Below are 20,339 nucleotides of genomic sequence, written 5' to 3' on the forward strand. Positions count from 1 at the left end.
ATTTGCAAGATCATTAAGCTGACAAGATGAAACCTGGAGGAGGGGAAACAAGTGGACATTAGTCCTAATTATACTGGACCCTCTATGTGGACCACCTAATGATTCTTGTCAAGAAAATGAGGCCTTGGATCCAATTAGGCTGTTTATGTGAAACTTCACTACTGCTCTCTGCTGTGAAGTAGCAGTACTGCAGCTCGCCTTGCATTTTTGCCAGTTTTTTTCTTTGGACTAGAAGTTATTGTCCAAAAGCACCATATAATGAACATTGATGTTTAGACAATTCAGTGCTTTGTTTTGTTTTTAAACCAGACAGATTACGTATCATTTTCTCATCATGTGCACAAGTGGACCTGGTCACGCTCATTGTGTCATTTTACTGCTTTCAGTTACCTCTTCATCTTTTGTGTTGACGTCCACTTTTTGAGAAGTGATGGCGTTGGTAATGTGCTTTATGTTGTTTTCTCTGCAGTAATCGAAGATGTTCTTATCCTCTTCCCTGAAAAGGGTGCATAAATACAAAAAGAGAGGGATTCACAATTACTTTGACAGAGTTAAATGACTTCTTGCACATTTTAAATGTTACTTTTAATGTTTTAAAAGTTAGGGATGTGCAACATTTTGATTTACTGATACGTAGAATGTGTGAAGCTGATTTGTATTATTGATACTATAGAGGTAAACTGTGGATTCAACAGTCAGTTCACAACATTCATAAAGAGGTTCTCCTGGTTTATTGTAAACAAAATTGATACAAATATGAATAATTATTCAAACATAGACATTTTTATACTATATGTTTTAGGGTATATACCACCAGTCACTCATTAATATTTAAATGTAAACAATATTCACTGCTCTAATATATATTATATATATATACTGTATATATACACTACCGTTCAAAAGTTTGGGGTCACATTGAAATGTCCTTATTTTTGAAGGAAAAGCACTGTACTTTTCAATGAAGATAACTTTAAACAAGTCTTAACTTTAAAGAAATACACTCTATACATTGCTAATGTGGTAAATGACTATTCTAGCAGCAAATGTCTGGTTTTTGGTGCAATATCTACATAGGTGTATAGAGGCCCATTTCCAGCAACTATCACTCCAGTGTTTTAATGGTACAATGTGTTTGCTCATTGGCTCAGAAGGCTAATTGATTATTAGAAAACCCTTGTGCAATCATGTTCACACTTCTGAAAACAATTTAGCTCGTTACAGAAGCTACAAAACTGACCTTCCTTTGAGCAGATTGAGTTTCTGGAGCATCACATTTGTGGGGTCAATTAAAAGTTCAAAATAGCCAGAAAAAGAGAACTTTCATCTGAAACTCGACAGTCTATTCTTGTTCTTAGAAATGAAGGCTATTCCACAAAATTGTTTGGGTGACCCCAAACTTTTGAACGGTAGTGTATATGTGTATATATATATATATATATATATATATATATATATATATATATATATATATATATATATATATATATATATATATATATATATATATATATATATATATATATATGTATATATATATATATATATATAATTATATATATATGTATATGTCTATTCTTGTTCTTAGAAATGAAGGCTATTCCACAAAATTGTTTGGGTGACCCCAAACTTTTGAACGGTATATATATATATATATATATATATATATATATATATATATATATATATATATATATATATATATATATATATATATATATACATATATATATATATATATATATATATATATATATATATATATATATATATATATATAGTACAGGCCAAAATTTTTGGACACACCTTCTCCTCATTCAATGTGTTTTCTTTATTTTCATGTCTATTTACATTATAGATAGTCACTGAAGGCATCAAAACTATGAATGAACACATGTGGAGTTATGTACTTAACAAAAAAAAGGTGAAATATCTGAAAACATGTTTAAGCTCATTGAGAGAATGCCAAGAGTGTGCAAAGCAGTAATCAGAGCAAAGCATGGATATCTTGTAGAAACTAGAATATAAAACATGTTTTCAGTTATTTCACCTTTTTTTGTGAAGTACATAACTCCACATGTGTTCATTCATAGTTTTGATGCCTTCAGTGACAATCTACAATGTAAATAGTCATGAAAATAAAGAATACGCATCGAATGAGGAGAAGGTGTGTCCAAACTTTTGGCCTGTACTGTATATATACACTAAGTTTTGCTAACTTTATAATCGTTATTGCTAAAACATTTAGGTATTGATAAAACATTTAGGTTGGATTTCTCAACTCAAATAAAAGCACAATCTGTTATGATAAAAAGTTGTATACGTCAAAATATATATTTGCATCATTCAATAACCCATTATTTGCAATAGTCAAACGCACGCAGACAGATAACACAAACTCTGCTTGCCTCATGCACAGGCAACAACCACGTGTGTCACATCCTCTGGGAACACTGACGTACAACCAGCAAGCACACACGCGCACACACACACACACACACACACACACACGGGGCACCGTCCCACCTGATTCTATCTGTGCATCTCTAATCACCTCCTGGCATTGGGGACAAGCGTGAGTGCTGGTGGTGGTGGGGCGGGGGGGAGAAGGGGAGAAATCTCATTTAGAGCTTTACGCCTTTCCCTCCCTCTTACTCATGCTGGCCATTCAGATTAATTGAATTTAGTGCTCTATTGTCTGACAGACAGCCCACATAGCCGCTGCTGTACGTCAGCCATCCCCAAGCCAAAAGACCCTTAACCCGGAACCACAGACCAGTCAGCCGTGTTCTTCTCTGTATCGTGCCCTTCTGAACCATACATAATTCACACAACCGCCACCAAGAGATACAACACTGACATAGAGGGCGCTGTTTAGCTTACTAGTAGTCTGTAAGACATTGTATTTTCCAGGTGGTAGGTTTAATTCCCTTATATTGCCTCCGTTCAGTTTACCTTCATGGAAATATTGTCACTGTCCAATATAAAGCATGCACTGTAATACTGAAAATGCTCCAATTAACAATTACCGGTATTCAATTACCTCAGTTGCCACTATCCTGCCCTTCTGGAGTCGCTCCAGCATGGGTGTGAGAGTCGTGCTCTTAAAGGCCTACTGAAATGAAATGTTTTTATTTAAACGGGGATAGCAGATCCATTCTATGTGTCATACTTGATCATTTCGCGATATTGCCATATTTTTGCTGAAAGGATTTAGTAGAGAACAACGACGATAAAGATCGCAACTTTTGGTATCTGATAAAAAAAAGCCTTGCCCCTACCCGAAGTAGCGTGACGTAGTCAATTGAAAGGCTCCTCACATTTTCTTATTGTTTTCAATGCAGCTAGAGCGATTCGGACCGAGAAAGCGACGATTACCCCATTAATTTGAGCGAGGATGAAAGATTTGTGGATGTGGAACGTTAGAGTGAAGGACTAGAATGCAGTGCAAGACATATCTTTTTTCGCTCTGACTGTAACTTAGGTACAAGCTGGCTCATTGGATTCCACACTCTCTCCTTTTTCTATTGTGGATCACGGATTTGTATTTTAAACCACCTCGGATACTATATCCTCTTGAAAATGAGAGTCGAGAACGCGAAATGGACATTCACAGTGACTTTTATCTCCACGACAATACATCGACGAAACACTTTAGCTACGGAGCTAACGTGATAGCATCGTGCTTAACTGCATATAGAAACAAAATAAATAAATCCCTGACTGGAAGGATAGACAGAAGATCAACAATACTATTAAACCATGGACATGTAAATACACGGTTAATGCTTTCCAGCCTGGCGAAGGTTAACAATGCTGTTGCTAACGACGCCTTTGAAGCTAACTTAGCAACCGGACCTCACAGAGCTATGCTAAAAACATTAGCTATCCACCTACGCCGACCAGCCCTCATCTGCTCATCAACACCCGTGCTCACCTGCGTTCCAGCGATCGACGGTGCGATGAAGGACTTCACCCGATCACAGATGCGGTCGGCGAGACAGAGGAAGTTAAGTTGAGTTCGCAGGCTAACGCGTCTGCTATCCATCTCTGTCTTCCTGGTTGTGTTGCTGTAGTCCGCCGCTAATACACCGATCCCACCTACAACTTTCTTCTTTGCAGTCTCCATTGTTCATTAAACAAATTGCAAAAGATTCACCAACACAGATGTCCAGAATACTGTGGAATTTTGAAATGAAAACAGAGCTTTTTTGTATTGTATTCAATGGGGTACCAATACTTCCGCATCAACTGATTCCGTCATCATATCTAGACGTTTTCAACCGGAAGTGTGGCGGGAAATTTAAAATTGCAATTTATAAGTTAACCCGGCCGTATTGGCATGTGTTGCAATGTTAAGATTTCATCATTGATATATAAACTATCAGACTGCGTGGTCGGTAGTAGTGGGTTTCAGTAGGCCTTTAAGAAACAACTACGCAGACGCTTGTCCACCTTTGGGTGAGGTTCCTATTTAATACTCAATAAGTTATCACAAAAACTTGAATATTGTATACTGATGAAAAATACTGGCAATGTGACAATGTGACGCTGTTGCAAATCTAAATGAGGTCACCTGAGTGAAAGACACATGATCTTCCACCCTATGATACCCTGGACTCCCTGCACCTATACTTATAGGAAAACAACACTCTACTCCCACCTATGGGATCTCATGTAACCTAAAAACAAAAAAAACAAACAGACATTCTATAGTCCTATAGTCGTTGGGAGCGTTTTATACAAAAGCAAATAAACACTGGGGTCTGTAATGAGTGCATGGTCAAAAAACATCAACATTAACATCTGTTGCTTTAGGCACACCTCTGATTTTCGTTTTATTTACTCTAAACATTTAAAGCAGGGGTGTCCAAAGTGCGGCCCGCAGCTAATTGTTTACCGGCCCACCACACATTCTGGAAATACTATTGTAAAAATAAAAAAGAACATTAAAAAAAGTGGAATGAGGTAAAATCTAACGAGAAAAAGTTGCAATGTTGACACAAAAGCTGCCATGCAGGCTGTTTTTTTTTGTCTTTCTTCATTTTCTTTTATTGCCATTGCTCAAAAAATAATAATAATTAAAAAAAAATCCATGTTATAATGAACTATTTTCAGGGCTCCAATTACTTCAAATATTTCACTTTAAAATGTTTTATGTGGTAAATATTGCATATATTGTGTGGTAGCCATATAAAAACATCAAAGTTTTCTTTGACAAAAGCGCATAAAACAAACAAAATAATAGTTCCAGCATAAAATCGACAGATATATCTGAAGTTGATCTCGTAACTTAAGTGTTGAAAGTAAAAGTAAAACCTAATAAAAATGTATCACTTTATGAGTGGGGCACCTTTTGGATCCCAAACATATTTAGGGATTTTTTATTTATCTTTTCACTGTGATTACTCAAAAATATGAAATAATTAAAATCAATAGTGTCCTGCATTATTGATCTTTTAGGGCTCTAATTACTAAATACTGCATATTTCAGTTTTACTATAAAAAAAATAAGTTGTTTTTGACAGAAAAGCCATAAAACATTTTTTTTTAATTTGTATTACTTTATATCAACTTGAAGTTGATATAGAGATTTACTGTAAGCGTTAAATAATTAAAAAAATAATAATAATCTGACTTATTTTTAACATTTTAATGACTGAGACCCTTTATGGTCCCCGGGATCCCTAAAGGTAAAATACATTTAAAAAATGCATATATTTTGTTATGGTTTGAAAATGAAAAATATCAAAATGGCCCCCACATGCTTTAATTTTTCCGTGTGCAGCCCTCAGTGGAAAAAGTTTGGACACCCCTGATTTAAAGTATCATGAGTGGTCGACATCCAGCAAGTGCTACTGAGCTGATCAGGTGTGAAACTCAATCATGATCTACTCCAGTGTTCACAATGTACTGGTATTAAAGTTAAAGTTAAAGTTCCAATGATTGCCACACACACACTAGGTGTGGTGAAATTTGTCCTCTGCATTCGACCAATCCCCTTGTTCACCCCCTGGGAGGTGAGGGGAGCAGTGAGCAGCAGCGTGTGCCACGCTCGGGAATCATTTTGGTATTCAACCCCCAATTCCAACCCTTGATGCTGAGTGCCAAGCAGGGAGGTAATTGGTCCCATGTGTTGTAGTTCTTGGTATGACTCGGCCGGGGTTTGAACTCACAACCTCCCAGTCTCAGGGCGGACATTCCAATCACAAGGCCGCTGAGCTGGTATTAACACTTGGTGAGCAGTCTGCTCCTACCGCCATTACAGTAGAACATTGCTTCTGTTGATGCTGTGCTGTGAAATATACTAATTTAATTTTCCACCAAAACATTTTAAAGTTGTGCAACATTTTTTAAAGTTGTAAAATTTAAGTTATCTTTAGATCTGTACATACACACTAAATGTTCATAATCTTTTAAATAAAAGTCTCTTGAGTTATTGCACTGTCCTTCTTTGCGGTTTAGATAAATGTATATACTGTATTGCTTTGTATGTATATTGTTTAGAACCATTTAGCCTAGATCTGCATCCAGATCTAGTCTACTTGGCAGCTAAATGTTCTGGAAAAATGTGTCCACACTGATGAAGAAACTAATGTAATCAATCAATAAAAACATTTTAAAAAATGATCCCGCACTTTTTGGCCTTCTCAGCAGGGATCCAGGTGATAAGTCAGCGGTTTACGCGCTTTTTAAATTGAACACTACTAATAATAATAATTAGCTTTATTGTCTCCGAGGAGAAATTTGTCTTGGACATCAAGACACAGCATTTTACATACATACATACATACAGTTCATCCGATAATACAGTGACGACAGTGAACAGTGTGCAGGTATATCAGTTAGTTATAAGATCACACATTACACTCCCCTGTGTTGCACACCTCCCGTATTGCACTATCCCAATATTGCACTCCTTATTATTGCATCCGGTTATTACAGTAGTTTTATGTTAAGTGCTTTGATTGCAAGTGGGACAAAGGAAAATCTATACCTGTTGAGTTTGTAGGTTGCTGTTCTGTACCGTTGGCATCAACACAATTTCACTAGGAAGTATGTGGTGTGGGTCACGGGTGATTTTAAGACCCTGCTTCATCACAAGTCTTCTCGGATATTTCTTGAAGGGAACAAGGGGGCTGCATGCCAATTATTTTACCAGCCCTCTTGATAAGGTTTTGAAGTTGGGTTTTGAGTTTGACAGACAGATTTCCAAACCATGTGGAGATGCCATAACATGACAGATTCAATGTTTGCCTTATAATACAACATCATGACATTGCTTGCCACACCGTGGATCCTGAGCCTCCTTAGAAAGTGCAGGCGCTGGTTAATACGGGAGCAAACAGAGTCAACTTGGTTGGCCCAAGTTAAATGGGAATCAAAACAAATACCCAAGTACTTATAGGAGGACACCTGCTTCACTCTCTCCCTATGGATAATGATCGGGTTGTGATCCCCCACAGATTTGGGATCAAAAACCATCTCCTTCGTTTTTTTTTTTATTTTAAATCTATTTACTATTCTAGGCTTTATTTTGTAAGGGAACATTTTAAAAACAGCCTGTTGCAGTTTCCGTCTCCTAAGCATTGGATGGATTCATTGATGTTCCACAATGACTGAGTTTGATTGACAGAATAACAATTTAATGCAAAACATTGATGGGAAAAGTCCACAAAAAAGTGTTTGTTTTTATAATGACGCGGCTTTTGTGTCATTTTAGCAATGTGTTTTTACCGTACTCCCCAGCTCTCCCTCTCTGCCCATCAGCCTGTGATGAATCATGAATAACTCATTACACTTTTTATTACCGCCACGTTATGTATGAGCTCATCCATTTACATATTCCTGATTAGAGCAATGATGTATATTCATGACTTCCCACAATTGGAAACGCCCACTTCCTTCCTTTGCCTGATGGCCACTGTGACCCTGAGTGTCCCTGATGTGTGGTCGCCATTCGTCTACCCCGGCAACTAATCAATAGGGCAGCTCATCAGTCTTTTGTCAATGGTAAGACAGGGTTGGCCCATGCACACTTTCATATAATGTATCCCAAAGCTAAAATAAAGCTTTTTATATGAGTGCGGTAGTCTATAACCTACACTGTGACAGAATACACAAATACACACAGAACAAACAAATGATTAATGGGGTTCCTGTACGAAGTATGACAGCAGTAGTGCTGCAATGCATGCTGGGAAGGTCACCGGCTACTTTGTCATCAAAACATCAGTTTTTTTTGCACTGTGTGTCGGTCCAGCCTGATGTACTGGCAAATACAGTATGTATTTCATCCATCAGACCAAACAGTGGGGAATCAGGCACACACATACAACCCCACTTGCACACACACAATTAAAATAGCAAAAATAAGTCAAATAATTTAGCACTTGCTTCCGTCAGAGAGTCCAGTCAACAAAACATAGTGTTGTTGTTCAGCATGTTCTGTCGAAGGGATTACACGCATGGTGTTCACAGACATGGCGTTCAAAGCCTCTTTAATCACACACTGATCAGTTCAGTAAGATAGGGTTATTGCCAATCAATAGTACTTTTATCAATACACACAAACACATACACTGCTCACAGTGAGGTGAAGAGCAATCAATGCAATTAACTGTGATGGGTGCATAGCTGTTTAATATTGAAGTGTGTGTATGTATGTGAAGCAGTCGGAAATTGAATGCAGCGGAGCAGTGATTGTGACAGTTCCGGCAGGTTCTGCATGGATTCTAATGCGATGGCAGGGACGTACAACAGCGCGTGTACGTTCGAGCACCGGGCATGGTTATTACCTTTGAGGATTCATTGTTACGGGAATGTTCCCGTGTGCCCCTGCTGTGCCCACCATGCGTCCATAAACCCACACGCCACTTCCTTCAATCCTAACGTAATTAAAAGGGGAGACTCTGGCCGGTGCCTCCAAAGACTGTGCACACGAATTATAAAGAGGGAAATCTGCAGTATTCTCAAATGTCATTTCCTTGCCAAAATAACCCCCTCACCCCCAATTGAAAAGAAGATGAGTTTTTAAGCTTGAGTAAGTCTGCAAGGCAAACAAAAATAGGAGAGAAATATCCCATTAACATAAATCAGAGTGTATGTTACGCTCTGTTGAATGCAATCAAACACAGCATGAGAAAGGTGGTTAACAATGGCAGGGTATACAACTTGAGCACTAAGGGATCAGTCTCACAACCCTCCTGACTTTTAACATTTTTTGTAAAAAAAAAACTAAGGGGTAAACAATGTGAGATATGTACATAACACATGTACTGTAATTTGTGTGTACTTGTAATGGTAATACCTAATCGTCTCCTCTTGGTACAAAGAGCTGACCGCTGCACCACCGAAACCCGTTCTCCTCTCTGCTCCTCGGCTCTCCTGCCACACACAAGAACACAAACATTATTATTGACCGAGGATGGTAGCTAAAACTAAAACAACACATTTTCGTCCATGCAGTGGAAATTAAGTCTCTCATGAAAGTGAGCACACCAAATACATTTTAGGAACCATTTTGTTATATTTTCTCAAAGGACAATACACTAAAACAAAACTCCATAATCACAGTTATGATTAAAATCCGCGTTCAAAGAACTACGGCTTATTAGTGATTCCCAGCGCCCCAAAAAAAGTCTGCAGGCTTTAAAACATGTTCCATACGGGCTCCCGTACTCTGGAATGCCCTACCAGTAACAGACAGAGATGCTACCTCAGTAGAAGCATTTAAGTCCCATCTTAAATCTAATTTGTATACTCTAGCCTTAAAATAGACCTCTTTTTAGACCAGTTGATCTGTTGCCTCTCTTTTCTGCTCTGCCCCCCTCTCAGGTGATCACGGATCAGCCTCCACAGCGCTAGCTGTTCAAAGTCCGGGCCCCGGATGGACCACTCCTCTTTGCATCAGTTGGTGACGTCTCTGCGCTGCGGACTTGTCTCCATTCAAGATGATCTCCCAAAGAGCTGGTCTCCCAATGGACTAGACTTGCACATGAAGTCGGGACCCTGGGTGACCACTCCTTATGCATCAGTCGGTGACGTCTCTGGGCCCCCACGTGTCTACATGCAAGAAGATCCCCTGCTGGCCCCACTATGGACTAGACCAGGGGTGGGCAATTAATTTTTACCGGGGGCCGCATGAGCAACCCGAGTACTGCTGGAGGGCCACATCGACAATATTTCAATTAAATGTTGCTCAATATTATTTTTGATATACAGTATACCGTAAGATAAATAATAGTAATAATAATACTTTCATGTAACCTAACTTAACTTTATACCAAAAGCACTGCTTTGGAAATCATTTGTACCCCTTTCAGAGATCACATTTAGTTCCCCTTAAACATCCTCATGTTGCACAATGAAATGTAAGCATTAAGGCTGAAACGACGCGTCGACGTAGTCGACGTCATCGGTTATGTAAATACGTCGACGCCGTTTTTGTGCGTCGACGCGTCGCATAATTACGTCACACTACCGTCATGGCGGAGCGCAAAGCAGACTGTGCGAGCGAGGGGAAAAACGCACGCCAAAAGTCGTCAAAAGTGTGGGAGTATTTCAATACACAGCCTAATAATGTTGTTGTATGCACACTGTGTCGAGCGGAAATGGCCTATCATAGCAGCACAACGGCTATGAACGAACATTTGAAAAGAAAACCATCAACCATCAACTAGTCAATCGTCCGCGTTAGCATACGTTGTCATCATTACACAAAAACATGAATGTGTCATTTGTATCTGCTAGGGGTGTAACGTTATGTGTTTTGTATTGAACCGTTTCGGTACGGGGCTTTCGGTTCGGTACGGGGGTGTACCGAACGAGTTTCTAAGCTAAAGCTAACTTTAGCTGCTAAAGTCTTAACAAGTTGCTTTGCTCCTTCTGCGGCTGCCTCTGTCTCAGCACGCAGCATTGTCCCACCCATACAACCATCTGATTGGTACACACGCAGCATTGTCCCACCCACACAACCATCTGATTGGTACACACGAAGCATTATCAGCCAATCAGCAGTGCGTATTCATAGCGCATGTAGTCAGCGCTTCAGCGTCGAGCAGATAGGTGTTTAGCAGGTGAGCATCAGGCAGCGGACTCTCCCCAAATGATAATAAACACCTCCCAGTCAACTACTAGTAACATCACTATGAGCCCGTTGACCTACTAGAAACTTAAACTGCAGCTCAGCTCACTCGCAGTCCTGGCTTGAGGTGAAGGCTAATTAGCTCTCAGTTCCAGCCACATCGACCCCTTCTGAGCGCCTATTTTCAGCTGCTGGGAATATTGTAAACAAGAAAAGAAGCAAAGCAAGTAGACATGCTAACCTTTCTTCATTACAACTGTTAGTCACTCACTGGAATGAGTAGAATTGGTTATTGTGTACTGTGTTGGACTGGATGTTTATTTTGCACATTTTAAAAGCAATACTTAATGTTTACAGTGCTCCAGAATATTTAGATCGGCACTTTTTTGTATTGATGTTTATCTTTATTTTTGCACATTTTAGCAAATAAGCAATACTTTCACTTTTGTTGAAATGTTTACACTGTTACAGAAATATTTCGTTTTGCACTTTTTTGTATTGGATGTTTATCTTTATTTTTGCACATTTTAAAGCAAAATAAGCAATACTTTTACTTTTGAAATGCTTAAGATTTGCACTGGATGTTTACTTTTATATTTGCACATTAAAAAGCAAATAAGCTACTTTTAATTTTGTTAAATGTTAAAAGTTTTAAATGTTTACATGGTTACAGAATATTTTGTCATGTTGTTGTCAATGTTGACTGAATGGCCATACTTTTTTTTTTTGTAAATAAAAGCCATGCCTTTTGAAAAAACTGGCCTACTTTTATTTTTTCATCTTCATTTTAAATAAAATAAAATAAAAAATAATCGGTAAAAGGAAAAATAATCTATAGATGAATCGAAAAAATAATCTATAGATTAACCGATTAATCGAAAAAATAATCTATAGATTAATCGATAGAAAAATAATCGTTAGCTGCAGCCTTAGTAAGCATAGGATGAAGTGTGCAGTCCTGTAACTTTCTCTAGTAACAGCATTCCACGATTAATATAAATAAATTAACATTAATAATAAATGACAGTAAAATAAGCACACGTATGACTGAGGAGTCATAGTGTAACTTTGTGTGGTGTTTGAGTTGTCTGACTTTTTGTGTGGCCATAAACGCACCAGTGGTTTAGTGGTATGCGTGTTGTTGACAGATGACAAGTTGGTTTTGGCCTGGTTTGTACGGCAGAAAATGACTACTTTTTCGAGATAGAAGTGTTTTACTCATGTTTTTGGTGTGGTTATGGCCGAATGTAAACAGTTTTGCTCAATAAAGTGATCAATATAATTCCTGGCCTCGAAGCATCTTGATAGACGTTACAATAATTGAACGGTGTTCAATTGAATGGTGTTGACGAACACCGTTAGGGCCGCTTCTTGTTACTGTCACTCAAAGTTGCATTGCAAAATTACACATAATAAATGTGTTTACTTTGTTTAGAATTCAGATGGGATTTGATTAGGTGCGCGGCATATATTTGCTGTGCGCAGAGGACGCTTGAGCAGTGCGCAATTGCGCAGGCGCGCACCTTTGAGGGAACGTTGCTTAGCAGTCCATGTCTTGTTGAAAACACGCCATTCGTCATCAACTTTTCTCTTTTTAGCGTCTCGGGTGTAAACCGTGCATCACTTGTCGCTGTGCACCTTCACTCACAGGTTACACACGGACATACGCCCATAAATAACACTTTTCAAAATAAAAGCAGCACAGTTGTATTGCGCGCACGACATAAATGTTTTTTCAACTTTATTTTGTCATTTGTGATTGCCGCTGTTCACATTCACTCACAATCACGCACGCGCACACGTCCACACGGAAGTAATACAAATAACGCTTTTCAAAACAAAAGCAGCACCGTTGTATTGCACACTCGACATAGATACTTTTTAAAATCTATTTTGTAATTTATGATTGGCCTCACACGGGCCGGACAGGGACGCACAAAGGGCCGGATGTGGCCCGCGGGCCGCAGAATGCCCAGGTCTGGACTAGACTCTCACATTATTAACTGTATCCACTCTGCGGTCCCTTCCAAGGTTTCTGGTTGTTCCCATTGGGTTGAGTTTTTTCTTGATCTGATGTGGGATCTGAGCCGAGGAGGTCGCTGTACCTTGTGCAGCCCTTTGAGAGATTTGTGATTAAGGGCTATATAAGTGAACTTTGATTGAATGATTGAAACTCTCAAGGAGACGGAGTTCCTTCAGTGTGCGATGGTCACTGCAACGCACTTTTCAAGAAACTGTGGTCGTTTATGGGCTGTTCTAGGACATTGCTTGCTGCGGTATAAAGGCAGCACAGTCAGACAGGAACAAACTTAATAAACTGATTGAGAGAGCTGACTCTATCCTAGGCTGCCCACTGGACACCATTGAGGAGGTTGCTCACAGAAGGATGTAGGCTAAGTTGACATCCATAAAGTCAAATCCCTCACACCCCAAGCACGAACATCCACAGTGCAAGAAGGAGCGCTACTGCAGGTCATTTCTACATACAGCCTTAAGACTCCAGAATACACATATGTAAATACTGTAATCAGTTTTTTTTCTTGGTGTGCAAAATGTACGCTATATGTGTTAGAGTAGGGTTTTCATTATTTGTACATACTCCATAGTGTATAGTATTTTTAGTGTGCAATATGTACACTCTAAGTGCAGTATAAGGATTATATTATTGTTATTATTATGTGTACATAACAATCGTTTGTGTGCAATATGGGTGTTTTTATTATTACCTGTATATATTGTAATCCTTTGGTGTACAATAAGGTGACTTGTAAAATGGGCGTTACTAGTGTTATTATTATCCTTTATTTATTTATTGTGTTTTCTACATTTTGCTGTATGCAAACTCTGCACTGAAACTTTATAATTTCCCCATTGTGGGATGAAAAAAAGTCTCAAGTATTATTCTTTTGACAACATCACTGGTGAATGTCTTCACCAGTGATCTTCACCTTAAAATTATTCCACAGGTGCTCAGTTCAATTACGTTCAGGTTTGGAGGCCGGTCCATCGCACTCAAATTCAGCAACCTCGGCATACCACTTGTCTTCTTTGAGGTGTGTCTGGGATAATTATCATGTTGGAAAAGTTTCTCAAGGGAGGGAATAATGCTTTGCTTCAGAATGTCACAGTTTGAGGTGGAATTCATGTTGCCCTCAATGAACCGCAGCTCCAGTGTTGCATTGCCACACTCATGCAGTCCAAAATCGAGACGCTAACGCAATGCTTACCTGTAGGCAAGGCACAATTATGTTGCGACTAACATGTGTCACCAGCTATTTAGGCAATAATGGCCGTTTTGGGTCAATTTCAGTACATTTTAGGAATAGTAAGTCGACACTGTTTACAAGCTGTACACAGTAAATTGTATCCAAGTTTAATTTCTATAATATTATCCCATAAGATATCCTGTAATCGAAATGGTTGCAGAAACTTTTGTGAGATACTGTACATATAGCTTTGTGTACTAAGCTAAGATTGTGTAAAATAAATATGTTTTATGCACTATGCTTGTAAACATTCAACTAGTTACTTTCACCAAGTAAGGTCAGTACTGCATAAGACCCAGTAATGCTTGTTAGTCCAGTGTTTCCCATAAACTGCCAAGATACCTGTGGTGGTGGGGGCGTGGTTATAGGCGTGGCTATGGGCGTGGTCATCATGACATCATCGAGTCATTTGCATAATTTACTACAATGATATGATTTTCTCTAAAAAGTCTCAAAAAATGTATACTTACTAATTAATAATAACAGTTTTGCTTTAAATGTCCGTCCATCCATCCATCCGTTTTACAATATAATTACAACACTTTATGTACATATTTATATACAGATTTGAACAATAAGTTATTCACTGAAATATATTTATTAATTGTGGTTCTTACAAAAAATAAATCTTATACAAATATAAAAGCTCAAATGTCTCTTAAAGCTCTGCCCCTTTAATTAGTGCATACTAAATAGTTTAACTTTAGCCTACTACTACAACCATATTATTTACCAGCAACATAAAGTGAAACAGAGGCAGAGGTGTCCTGCCAGAGTCAGTAACAAATAAACAGAAAACAGTAGTGGTGGTAGATAGACACAAAGCTTCATCAAACATCTGATCCACTGAACAAATAGCTCCAAAAATCTTGATCCTACACTTCTCTTTTGTAAAGTAAATCTGAACAGCCGATATGGGCATCTACATCAACTATATGATTTGCCTGAGAAGCTGGACAGGACAAAAAAAAAAAAAAAAATTGTGGCGGCCTTAATTCTTTCGTGGCGGGTCGTCACAAATAAATGAATGTGTGGGAAACACTGTAGTCAGTGAACAACAGAAGAACTCAAAAATATTAAATCACTAGCCACAAAATGTTGTGCATGACCCTAATAATGTTTCAACAATTTCCTGAGAGTATTAGAGAACAATGCACAAATCCTAATGACAAAATGGAGGCCTGCCCAGGAGGTGGGTACAATTTGGCTCTAATCAAATGGGATTGTTAGAATTTGTGGAGGTCTCTGCACATGCTATTTTTCTAATGGAATTCCTCATTATATTATTTTTTTTCTTCAGACAACATCCTATTCTTCGGCGACTAAACTTTAAAAGCAAGTCACACAAATCGGATTTCAAAGAAATGCAGGAGAAACACGACAAGTGCAAGAACTGTGTGTGGGCTTTTGGGACAAACTAATTTACTTGTGAAACAGAATATTCGCTGATGCGCCTTGCCTGCTCCCTTGCAATGTAATCTAATATAAAGCCAGTGTCTGCTCAACAATTGAGGCAGGAACAAAGGTTGACTTCTGGCTATTATTCTCCCACCGTTTCTCTGTCTATACACGCCTACTTATTTAACGATGCCTGCAAAATAACAGGCATGCTGTGGTAATACAATCAGCTTCTTTTCAGGTTTGTGCTCTAGGCTGCCTCGCTGGTATTGTGTATAGCGGTGCGGTAGAGTCAGCAAGTATTGCCCACCACCCCACTGGCCTTGGAAGAGAAAAGAATGTGTCAAGTGCATGAGAGTGATGTCATTAAAGTGACGTAAATTAGCAAGAAGAGCAGTGGTGGGTTAAAGACGGTGGCGGGGCAAAATAAAGGGGAAAGGACAGGCACTGCAGACATAGTGGAGTGCAAAAAAATTAAATTGGTGACGAATAGACACTGTGGACATTAGTTACAAAGGCCTTTCAAGGGGTTATATTATGCTTTTTTTATACATGTAATACACTTCCTTGTGGTCTACATAACATGTAATGGAGATTATTTGGTCAGAATTTTGCATTGATTATATTTTACAGACCATTGATTTGCTTTCTGACCATCTCTTGAGGATGCACTGTTTTGTGGGTGGTCTTATTTACTTGGCTAAGTTTCGATCGTGTCTTCTTCCCGTCAGCCTTGTTACAGTTTTTAGTGGTTCCATATTGAGTCTACTGACAGATATAAGTGAGAACTACACACTATTTTGTATTGAAATGGCAAACGCAAAAGATGCATGTGTATGGTCGAGCCAGTCTGCACCAAAAAACAAGAGGATAAAGGAAAAGAAGGACTACAATGGCGGACTCGCGCAAAGCTCTTTGTGTAAACCTTTGCCATATATGGGCGATACCCTCCGACGTCAACAATGCGAAAATCGTCACAAATGGGGCAAATTACAAACGGCTTTTTTGGAGAAAGTATAAAGGAAGGCAATATTGTTTAATAAATATCTCCGCAATGGTTTGGGTTCAAATTTTTAGGAGGTATGCAGATCCTAAATACACAACATTAGGTAAGAAAAGTTGGTTTTGCATAATAGGTCCCCTTTAAGATATCATCTAGATTTTGTTTTGTCTTTAAACTCCTGAATATTCATATTTATTTTGACAACAAGTAAGAAATGTTACTAAATATCAAGTAAATGTTAATGAAAATTCTACCTTGTGTGAAATCTTCATTAAAATCCAAATTATGTTTTCCAAAATGTTATCTTAATTATTTTGACCATTTTGTTGATTGGCAACACTAAATTGGCCCTCGTGTGTGAATGTGAGTGTCAATATTGTCTGTCTATCTGTGTTGGCCCTGCGATGAGGTGGCGACTTGTCCAGGGTGTACCCCGCCTACCGCCCGAATGCAGCTGAGATAGGCTCCAGCATCCTCCGCGACCCCGAAAGGGATAAGCTGTATAAAATGGATGGATGGATGGATTTTTTATCCCAACTAAATTTTGTGTTTAACACACAGTATATAACACTTTTTTTTAACAGGATGCTGTCTTGAAAATTAACACTGAGCAATTTCAGATGCATCAGTTTGATATCTGACACTGAATACACTCCTGTGCAATCTCCCTGTCCCATTATAAAACAACCTCACTGCCTAGTCTGGTCAGTTTGTATTAAAAAAATTACTTTCATTATCATATGTTTCAAAACTATCTCTGTTCCAATGAGCGCTCACTGTGCAGAGTTGTTATTGTGACTGAAAGCGTCAGCGGCTGCCCCCATTGAAAGCCTGTCAGGCAACACAACCCTTCTGACATAACAGCAAAACAGTTGTGTCATATTACACTGAAGACTTTCGCTGACAACTCCTGGTGTTGTTAAAAAGAACAACCAATGATACAGTGACAGTCTTACAGATGGTATCCTTTCTTATGCATTTTTAGAGAACCTCTGAATATAGAACTGATACTGCCATCTAAGGGAAACAGACGGGAACTGCATTATTATTATACTGTATTAGATTGAACTTGATTTAAAAGTGATAAAGCATTAGGTGTGTTGCCATCTTGTCACTTTTCTTATTTTGGAGAAATCAAATTAATTATGAAACAATGGCTCCTAATAGGTAAGGTTTGACAGCAAATTCTAATGGATCTGGCTATGTAAACAAATACTTATATACAGTACAGGCCAAAAGTTTGGACACAACTTCTCCTCATTCAATGCGTTTTCTTTATTTTCATGACTGAAGGCATCAAAACTATGAAAATGTGGAGTTATGTTCTTAACAAAAAAAAGGTGAAATGTTTTATACTCTAGTTTCTTCAGAATAGCCACCCTTTGCTCTGATTACTGCTTTGCACACTCTTCAGTGTTTCCCACACATTCATTTATTTGTGGCGGCCCGCCACGAAAGAATTACGTCCGCCACAAATAAAAAATAAAAAAATAAAAATAATATATATATATATATACTGTATATATTTTTATTTTTTATTTATTTTATTTTTTTGTCCTGTCCAGCTTCTCAGGCAAATCATATAGTTGATGTAGATGCCCATATAGGCTGTTCAGATTTACTTTACAAAAGAGAAGTGTAGGATACTTCTCTTGTTGCCTTATTTGTATTTGACCACTACTGTTTTCTGTTTATTTGTTACTGACTGTGGCAGGACACCTCTGCCTCTGTTTCACTTTATGTTGCTGGTAAATAATATGGTTGTAGTAGTAGGCTAAAGTTAAATGATTTAGTATGCACTAATTAAAGGGGCAGAGCTTTAAGAGACATTTTAGCTTTTATATTTTATAAGATATATTTTTTGCAAGAACCACAATTAATAAATATATTTCAGTGAATAACTTATTGTTCAAATCTGTATATAAATATGTACATAAAGTGTTGTAATTATATTGTAAAATGGATGGATGGATGGATGGATGGACGTTTAAAACAAAACTGTTTTTATTAATTAGTAAGTATACATTTTTTGAGCCTTTTTAGAGAAAATCATATTGTAGTAAATTATGCAAATTACTCGACGATGTCATGGTGACCACGCCCATGACCACGCCCCCACCGCCACAGGTATCTTGGCAGTTTATGGGAAACACTGCTCTTGGCATTCTCTCGATGAGCTTCAAACACGCCTGTGAAATGAAAACCATTTAAGGTGACCACCTCATCGAGAGAATGCCAAAAGTGTGCGAAAAAGTAATCAGAGCAAAAGATGGCTATTTTGAAGAAACTAGAATATAAAACATTTGTTCAGTTATTTCACCTTTTTTGTTAAGTACATAACTCCACAAGTGTTCATTCATAGTTTTGATGCCTTCAGTGACAATCTACAATGTAAATAGTCATGGAAATCAAAGAAAACACACTGAATGAGAAGGTGTGTCCAAACTTTTGGCCTGTACTGTATGCTATGCAATTTAAGTTATTTCCCACAATATTGTCTAATTGATTTGCAGCTCATCCAGTGATAAATTCAAATAACCCTGAAAACAACAAATATGGACGTCAGCGGTAACACTCTACAAACCCCGTTTCCATATGAGTTGGGAAATTGTGTTAGATGTAAATATAAACGGAATACAACGATTTGCAAATCATTTTCAACCCATACTCAGTTGAATATGCTACAAAGACAACATATTTGATGTTCAAACTGATAAACTTTTTTTTTTTTGCAAATAATCATTAACTTTAGAATTTGATGCCAGCAACACGTGACAAAGAAGTTGGGAAAGGTGGCAATAAATACTGATAAAGTTGAGGAATGCTCATCAAACACTTATTTGGAATATCCCACAGGTGAACAGGCAAATTGGGAACAGGTGGGTGCCATGATTGGGTATGAAAGTAGATTCCATGAAATGCTCAGTCATTCACAAACAAGGATGGGGCGAAGGTCACCACTTTGTCAACAAATGCGTGAGCAAATTGTTGAACAGTTTAAGAAAAACCTTTCTCAACCAGCTATTGAAAGGAATTTAGGGATTTCACCATCTACAGTCCGTAATATCATCAAAGGGTTCAGAGAATCTGGAGAAATCACTGCACGTAAGCAGCTAAGCCTGTGACCTTCGATCCCTCAGGCTGTACTGCATCAACAAGCGACATCAGTGTGTAAAGAATATCACCACATGGGCTCAGGAACATTTCAGAAACCCACTGTCAGTAACTACAGTTGGTCGCTACATCTGTAAGTGCAAGTTAAAACTATCCTATGCAAGACGAAAACCGTTTATCAACAACACCCAGAAACGCCGTCGGCTTCGCTGGGCATGAGCTCATCTAAGATGGACCGATACAAAGTGGAAAAGTGTTCTGTGGTCTGACGAGTCCACATTTCAAATTGTTTTTGGAAACTGTGGACGTCGTGTCCTTCGGACCAAAGAGGAAAAGAACCATCCGGATTGTTCTAGGCGCAAAGTTGAAAAGCCAGCATCTGTGATGGTATGGGGGTGTATTAGTGCCCAAGACATGGGTAATTTACACATCTGTGAAGGCGCCATTAATGCTGAAAGGTACATACAGGTTT

General features: G+C 38.3%; 1 protein-coding gene across 1 annotated transcript in view; it reads right to left on the reverse strand.

The window, feature by feature from the left end:
- The window catches only part of acbd6 (acyl-CoA binding domain containing 6), a 110,484-nt gene that overhangs the window by 77,145 nt on the left and 13,000 nt on the right, over positions 1 to 20,339 (reverse strand). The window contains exons 4-5 of the mRNA XM_062039546.1: positions 9,311 to 9,387; positions 391 to 496 (exon numbers count right to left, since the gene is read on the reverse strand). Of these exons, the coding sequence (XP_061895530.1) occupies positions 391 to 496; positions 9,311 to 9,387 (183 nt within the window). The remainder of the gene's footprint in view (positions 1 to 390; positions 497 to 9,310; positions 9,388 to 20,339) is intronic.

The sequence above is a fragment of the Entelurus aequoreus genome, linkage group LG27, assembly GCF_033978785.1.
Source record: "Entelurus aequoreus isolate RoL-2023_Sb linkage group LG27, RoL_Eaeq_v1.1, whole genome shotgun sequence".
NCBI classification, from domain to species: Eukaryota; Metazoa; Chordata; class Actinopteri; order Syngnathiformes; family Syngnathidae; genus Entelurus; species Entelurus aequoreus.